This window comes from Dendropsophus ebraccatus, chromosome 5 (assembly GCF_027789765.1).
Source record: "Dendropsophus ebraccatus isolate aDenEbr1 chromosome 5, aDenEbr1.pat, whole genome shotgun sequence".
Taxonomy (NCBI): Eukaryota; Metazoa; Chordata; class Amphibia; order Anura; family Hylidae; genus Dendropsophus; species Dendropsophus ebraccatus.
The window spans coordinates 84,359,775-84,367,493 of NC_091458.1; the positions used below are offsets into that span (position 1 = coordinate 84,359,775).

The 7,719-nt window shown below is 44.0% G+C and overlaps 1 protein-coding gene across 2 annotated transcripts; it reads right to left on the bottom strand.

Moving 5' to 3' along the window:
• Nucleotides 1–1,136: 1,136 nt before the first annotated feature.
• SPRY2 (sprouty RTK signaling antagonist 2) lies at nt 1,137–7,371 on the bottom strand. 2 transcript variants are annotated; one of them, XM_069972337.1, is made up of 2 exons: nt 6,952–7,371; nt 1,137–2,789 (listed from the first exon to the last, which is right to left on the bottom strand). In XM_069972337.1, exon 2 carries the CDS (start codon nt 2,736–2,738, stop codon nt 1,788–1,790), a length of 951 nt encoding a protein of 316 aa, XP_069828438.1. In that variant the 5' UTR covers nt 2,739–2,789; nt 6,952–7,371; the 3' UTR covers nt 1,137–1,787. The 2 variants fall into 2 exon arrangements, with proteins under 2 accessions (XP_069828438.1, XP_069828437.1); XM_069972336.1 differs by lacking the exon at nt 6,952–7,371 and adding an exon at nt 5,947–5,965.
• Between the last annotated feature and the right edge of the window lie 348 nt (nt 7,372–7,719).

Sequence of the window (7,719 nt, forward strand, 5' to 3'; positions counted from 1 at the left end):
ACACAGACAGATTTATCTGACAGATCTTTGAAGCAAAAACCAGGAACAGACTATAAACAGGGACCAGGTCATAAAGTAAAAGACTGTGATCCATCCTTTTTTCAAATCCATTCCTGGCTTTGGCTTCCAAAATCTGTCAGATAAATCTTTCTGCGTAAACGCACCCATAGATACCTTAACCTGTGTAAGTAAAGCTTAACTTAAAAGCGTACCTGTCACTGAAAATAACTTTTGACATGTCATAGATCTCCCAGTGCGTTCACACTGCTGAGACCTGCTCTGATCAGAAGATATAGCTAGGAAGAAATCCTAGCCGGCCACTCAGTCTGTCAATATTCTCAGTGTAAGTCTGAGAAATTGATCGAAGGAGGAAGCAGCTGGGGTGAGGATCGCAATCTCTCCCCGAATATATATTAGAAATAGAGAGGGTCTCAGCAGTAAGATCCCTTGTGATCAATACCTTTTGACATGAGGGGCGGAGCTAGCCGCAGCTATGAGCAGACCATGTTTGAGGGGAGCTCTGACAATGGACATTATCCTGCTGATATCCTGATACCCCTATCCTAGAAGCACCAGCTGTGTTCCTGACCATCCTGGAAACAAGAAAACCTTTGACATGTCTGATGATATGTCAAAAGTATTCTTTAGTGACATGCCCATTTAAAATAGACATGTTATGTTATGCACTCTCCATGGCAAGCCAATTGCAGTCTTCTTTTAGCTGTTTTACACAAAGGTTCTGGAATGCTGAATGCTTTAAAACATCTTGTATTTGGATCAATAGTCATCCACTGTTTTCAATACATATATGAGTCTTCCATGGCTAGGAACCAAACTTGGCACGGCTTTCAACTTTACACAGAAAAAAAAGTGATAAGATGAGCCCTGCAATTAACCCAATAAACAGAAACAACCCTTTTAAACTGCAAATGACTCTCTATGGGAGGTGAGAGAACCTTGTGCTCACACATGGGAAACCAACCTCACACATTCACCACTCCAAACCATCACCCACAAAGAAGAGAGCCAACACTTGCCAGATTTAATTTCAAACGTTAATATATTTTCTATTTGATAGTGAACATATGCATCAGTTACCCCCATCTGCAGAAACTGACATCATAAAAAAGGGGAAACGTTTGTAAGATGCCTCTTAAAATAAATATTTCTCTTTTATAAAATAATAAAACTTCAAATAAATATACTTTACACTAAACAATATGTTGAAAAATTAGAAAATAAAGGCTGACTCTTACTGTAACTGTACAATATACAGAAAGTCCAAAGAGTAGAAATATTAATTTTTCAATACGTTGAAGCACAATCTAACCGTGTGGATAGATTCACATTCCTTTGAATGTATATTAGTACATTTCGTGATTGTGCCAGTACAGTGGCACCAAATTCACAGTTGTAAATATTATTCTTTATGTACAAAAATATAACACATTATTCTCTGGCAAAAAAAAAAAAAACAATGAAAGTCATTTGCTAATTTACAAATGTTGCAAGTATTATTCACAAAACAATGCACATTTATGTAGGAGTGTCTGTGTTGCTTTAGCTTATATCTTATGTGGCACAGAGCACTGGGTCCTAGTTGGAGCTTGATTAAAGATTCTCTAACAAGCCTATTGGTTAAGATGGCACTTGGAAAAAAAAAAAAAATCACTGCAAACAGGAAAAAACTTCCGCCTGCTTTCTACCAACTGTACCATATATCATGATTGCATATGTGTGCTAAAAGTAAGTCCAATTACTTTATCGCTTTTTGAAGTCAACCAATGCTATGTTGGTTTCCCCAAACTTCTGGGCTGTAACTGTGGCACTTTACAACATACTGTATTTGACCTTTTACATCGACATCCTGGTCTCTTTGCCCGGTCATAGCAGCCTTGGCACAATTTAAGGCAACCCTTGGCTGGAAGGTAACACCATAAACAAGGCAAAAACATTGACATAACACCAATGGCAGACCAGCGAGTGCAGCAATGCGCCTGGCTACAAGAACAGGGGTTGTCGGCACAATTGTCCTCATCGTCATTTGAGCAGTGATAGAAAAGGCACTTCACGCAGCAAACACAAGTTCCATAGTCAATCACTTCCTGTGCTGAGCAAAGGCACTGTTTGTCACATATCCAGCAGGAGGGAAGAGTTCTTGGATAAGTGCATTCTTGGCACTTACATTTCCCGCAGCTCTCACACCTGTATGCATGTAAGCCCAAGTCTTCTTTACTGGGAGGCTTTAACTCCTCTGGTTTCAGCTCACCTTTGGGTTGTACACGAATTATCCTGTCAGAACCTAGCCCCGAAGATGAATAAGGAGGAGCTAAAAGTCTTTGCTCTGATGAGCTGCTACTTGTGCTTGTCCGTGTACTACTTCTTGATCCCGTACTCGCTGTGCTAACTGACTGAGACAACACTACCCGTGATGAGGGATGCATCGGTGGAAGAGGGCTCCGGCTAAATTGCCTCTGCTCTGTTACCACATGTATTCTTTCATTTTTGTGCTGGGGAGTTTGACGGGGAGCAGGTTTAACCCAAGGCCGAGGAGCCACAGTGGGCCCTTCAGTATACTCATTAGTGTTCCGTATGGCTCTTATTTGTTCCAATGACAAAACATGAACTTGTTGCGTCAAAAGGTCCCTTGGGTCAATATCACTGTGTGTTCTCCCACTGTCACGCCGAGTCGGGAGTAAAGGCTGAGATCCATTGCCATTTTGTACTCTGGCCTCCATCAGTACTCTGAAGAGTTTTCGCTCCAGTAGGCCGAGAACACATCTGAAATCCTGTGGGGAGAAAAAAGAAAAAGAAGGATTATTTCCTTACTCTGCATGTACTATATAACACAAGAACTATAATATATAATATAATATATATATATCTCAAAACAAAACAAAAAAATGCCCCTGATCTAACAGACAAATTTTGACACATGACAGCTTGCGCCAAAACCGCCAATTGTAGTGGTGCATTAGAATCAGACAGTATGTATAGAGGTACTATGAAAACAAATCTCAATCCCAGGTTAAACAGCATGTCCTGACATTTATGAACACAATCCCACCCAGTTCGGGCTGGACAGCAAGTTGTAAGGTAATCTTCTCATCTCTAATTTCCTCTGCTGTATTTCTAAGAAAAACAAGCTGTACATTCTATTTCTAGTATTTCCTTTAAAATGCCACAGGCAGCAACAAGACAGAGAAATGTATTATGGAAAGCTCAACAAAACCAGAGCAATTCTAAAACCAGGTTAGAAGTCTGAAAGGAAACTGCTACTATTCAGTACTGTATGTATGTATGTAGCAGAACTAATACAGTCCCTTGGTGTTACACAATCATTGTATTCTAGTACCTTATGGAGTTACGGAATTATCTTTACCAGCATTAATGCAGACAGCACACTAAGAAGTAATACAAATCCCAAACTCCACAGCATGTATCTATATAGGCTGATAACACAACAGACCCCACCGCACAACCGGCCTGTATTGTAACAGTGGCTTATTACTTCCTCTCATTGTGAACGTGTCACAACAGGTGTAGGGAAATCAGGTTCCTCTTAGACTGCAGTAAAAGCTATTCGAGTAACAGGAAACCAGCTGCCATTATGAGCCCGTCTCCTCTCTACTCAGGTCACGACAATGTGAATGACAATGCCCTAAACACTTAACTATTCGCATAACAAATAGTACCTGCTTTATACAGAACAAGGCTTTATAGTCTGATGGGCTTTGATACATTTGCCAAAGAAACTGCTAACTAAACTAGATGAGGATGGGCTGAATAATGCACATTATTCATGGAACTTACTGCAAGTCGCAAAAAAACAGGATGCTATCACCCTTACAGCATGTCTGGATGAAGAGCCTTTTAATTGCAGAAATCTATAGGATCAGATCTGTTTAACTCGACAGCCTTCCCACAAACAGCACATTCTCAGTTAACTCGCTTGACAATGAGGGGATTGAGATCATTGCTGTGCAAACACTATCTGGGGCCTATCTGAAACTAAAGGTGAACAGATAATGTCCTCTGTTAAATTATGCAGCTCATTCAAAGAGATACCACTATCCGGCTTTTACTGAAAAAATATCTTCAATGCAGACAACAATGCAGTGTTATTTGTAGGAAAATCACTCTTCCTATCCTTTAGGTATACTCAATGTACACACCCAGATGTAGCAGAGCAGATTTTACAGACACAAGACCAGCCATTAGATGTATGACCGATGAGTCTTGTGACTGTACGTATGGCTGACAGTGGTTACGTAAAAAAATAAATAAACTAACTAACTTATTTTCCTGCTATCAATCTCTGCACAATAGAGCATGGCCAGTTAATAGGCCACATTTTTCTAATGTCTAACTCTGAGGGGCCACAACGTTTGCTCACCATGATAACTCGGAGTTCGGATAATGCACTAGGTTTTCCTGCAGTGCTATGTAAAACCAGGCACAGATAACACACTGTGAAAAACTTCACTTTGCCAGATTTGACCATTATACAAACACATACAAAAGTGTCTCCTAATGGCATCTGCTCATACACACCTCCGTATAACCCCCAGCAGAAGTTACTCAACAGCTCTGATGTAATGGCTGCAGATATGTTCCTCCTAAATTAGCTTTTTTTTTATTTACGGAAATATATGTTTCAACCAAATCTGAAAGATGTTTCCATGACTCTAATGGGAGCTACCTGGTTTGCCTTAAGTCAGCAGTGTTTCACGCCCAAGTTACACAACTGAACCTCTCAGAATTTCTAAACTAAAGATGTCATCCTCCCCTCTAAGTACTCACAAGGTAAATAGTGCCCAGACATTTAGTAAGACAACCTACAGTGGGCTATACATGCAAAACAAGAAAGAAAGAGGAGCTCTTTTTCTACTTCTTATTACAATTACTTGTATTAACAATAATCTAATCTATGCAGAAAACCAGTCGCTCCGACAATAGGCCTAGTATTCCATAACAATCACCTTAGCTGTCTCCATAAAACAAACCCAATGAAACACCAAGGCATGTAAACCCTGTCATCACTATAGACGTTTCACATTGATCAAAAGCCTCCAATAAATTGTACAGTGCGGGAACCAAGTGCAACAATCCTCAGTGCACCACTTATGACTGAGCCTTCCTCGCTGCTGACTAGTCAGGCAAAGCTTAACTCCAAGGCTGCAATTGAAAAGTAAATTGATATCCATCTTCACAGGAGCAGACACAATCCAATGTCGGGAACATTCTCTCTTTTTACTAGAGTTCAATATAGAACTTACAGCTATGGTATTAACTCTCTTCAGATTATAAAAAGTAGTAGAACAGAATATATACAAACACGTTGTAAGAATCAGATAAAATTAGATATATATCAATAAAACACATGAAGACAGATTGTACAAAACTCAAAACCTAGGGAGCCAATGTCCCTCAAAGTTTAACTGTCCCAGCTATTGAGTTCTAGTAATGAGGTGTCACAGATCATCAGAATAGTTTCTAAGGCTGAAGTACTCTGCCCACCCAATATAACACACACTTGAATGTACCGAACCATTCTTCTCATTACTCCAGCCATAGAAGCTTCCATACTTCACATGCATACCTTACATACTTCTAACATACAGGACATAGAAGGAGCTCTCATCAGGTAAGCTGGATAGAAACCATCCAATACATGGTGAAGGGTATATACTCCACATACAAGAGAACACACAACATTACTGAGAGTTCTGCACAGGCCTTTATCCAGTCCCTAAAGAAAGTCACTTAAAGGGTTAGATGTCAAACGTAACCCCAGTCCTTCAGATGATTCAGATAAACTCCAGTCCCTATTTAGGAGAAGAAGTTGTTATGTGTCCTGTATCCTACAAAGTAACACTGAAGGTAAACACAGGCACACAATGTAACAAGACACTTCCAGGATGAATGCTGGGGATGGGGACTTACAGGAAAGTTTCTCAGAGCCCCAGCCTCCATGGCAGGGGGTGGGGGTCCCCAGGGTGCAGGAGGTCAAGACATGGCAGGGGGGGGGGTCCCCCAGGGTGCAGGAGCTCAGGACAGGGGGTGGGGGTCCCCCAGGTGCAGGAGCTCAGGGCAGGGGGGGTGGTGGTCCTCAGGGTGCAGGAGCTCAGGACATGGCAGGGGGGGGGTCCCCCAAGGTGCAGGAGCTCAGGACATGGCAGGGGGGGGGGGGTCCCCAGGGTGCAGGAGCTCAGGACATGGCAGGGGGGGGGGGGGGGGGTTCCCCAGGGTGCAGGAGCTCAGGACATGGCAGGGGGGGGGGGTCCCCCAGGGTGCAGGAGCTCAGGACATGGCAGGGGGTGGTGGTCCCCAAGGTGCAGGAGCTCAGGACAGGGCACCCCCCCCTGAGCCCCCGGTGTGTGGATTGCCTCCTGTATGATGTGCTGGGTGCAATGTGGAGTGTCTGTGAGCCCCCCCCCCCCCCCTCTCTATTAGGAGCAGAGTGTGTGATCAGACTGAGGATTAGAGGAGGGGGAAGGAGGAAGGAGTTTACTGTGGGGACAGGGGGGGAAAGACAGAAATAGCTCTTTAAACCAGACCACAACATTTCCGAAGCTGCTCAGCGCCATCACATCTATCCTTTCCTGCAGTCTAAATAGAGCTGCGAGCAAACCGCAGAGTGGAAACTCTGACTACACAACAACACAATGCACATGCACTTTATTGTAACTTCACAATCCGTTCAGGAGAGAGCTGACACCAGAGAGCAGCAGCTGACCTGCCCAGTGCACACAGTCCCTAGGTACAGGCTCCATGCGCCACAAGCCCTGCGACTTATCTCCACTCCTCATCATTCAACTTTCCAAAACAAGCCACGTTTCCGCTGCGTGCTCTGCCCCCAGCCAGGAGCGATCCGGACAAATCAGGGGCTCCTGGGCCCCCCTATAGTCAGCAGCAGCAGAGAACTGCAAGGGTTAACAGAAAACTCACCGCAGCTGCACCACGACTCCCCTCTGCTCAGCAACTCTGCAAGTTCTGCAAGTAAATCCACTCCCGGGTGTAAAAAGGTCGCACAGTCCGGTTAGAAATTTCCCCCAAGTATCTTGAAGTAAATAAGTTCCAAGCAGTAAATCCCAGCAGTATATGAGCAGCATCAGCAGTGCCTGCTCCAAGTTGTAGTATCCAGGGAGAGAGAGCGGCCGTGCAGGGGCTGGAGACGGGACCACAAGTTACAGGAGATCCGGCAGAGCAGTGTGACAGGGCGCCGCCTCCGCCTCAGCGTTGTTGTGCTCTGGGTGAGGAGGAGGAGGAGGTAGGGCAGTAAATGGCGTCATGTGGAACCGAGGAGGAACAGAGCAGTTGTTGTCCCAGAGGATATATCGCATCCGGTGTCTGCTCATTGGCTCTGCGGGGCTACATTCACTCACACTCCCAGCTCCGAGCCGCAGGGGGGAGCTCACGGGCAATGGCCTCTGCTCAGCCCAGGAATGTGGGGGGTGGTGACTGCCGGCCCTTATATTGTCTCCAGGCCATGCTGTATACAGGGGGATAGTATGTACTATTACTGAGCCATGCTGTATACAGGGGGATAGTATGTACTATTACTGAGCCATGCTGTATACAGGGGGATAGTATGTACTATTACTGGGCCATGCTGTATACAGGGGGATAGTATGTACTATTACTGAGCCATGCTGTATACAGGGGGATAGTATATTTATTATTACTGCACCATGCTGTATACAGGGGGATAGTATG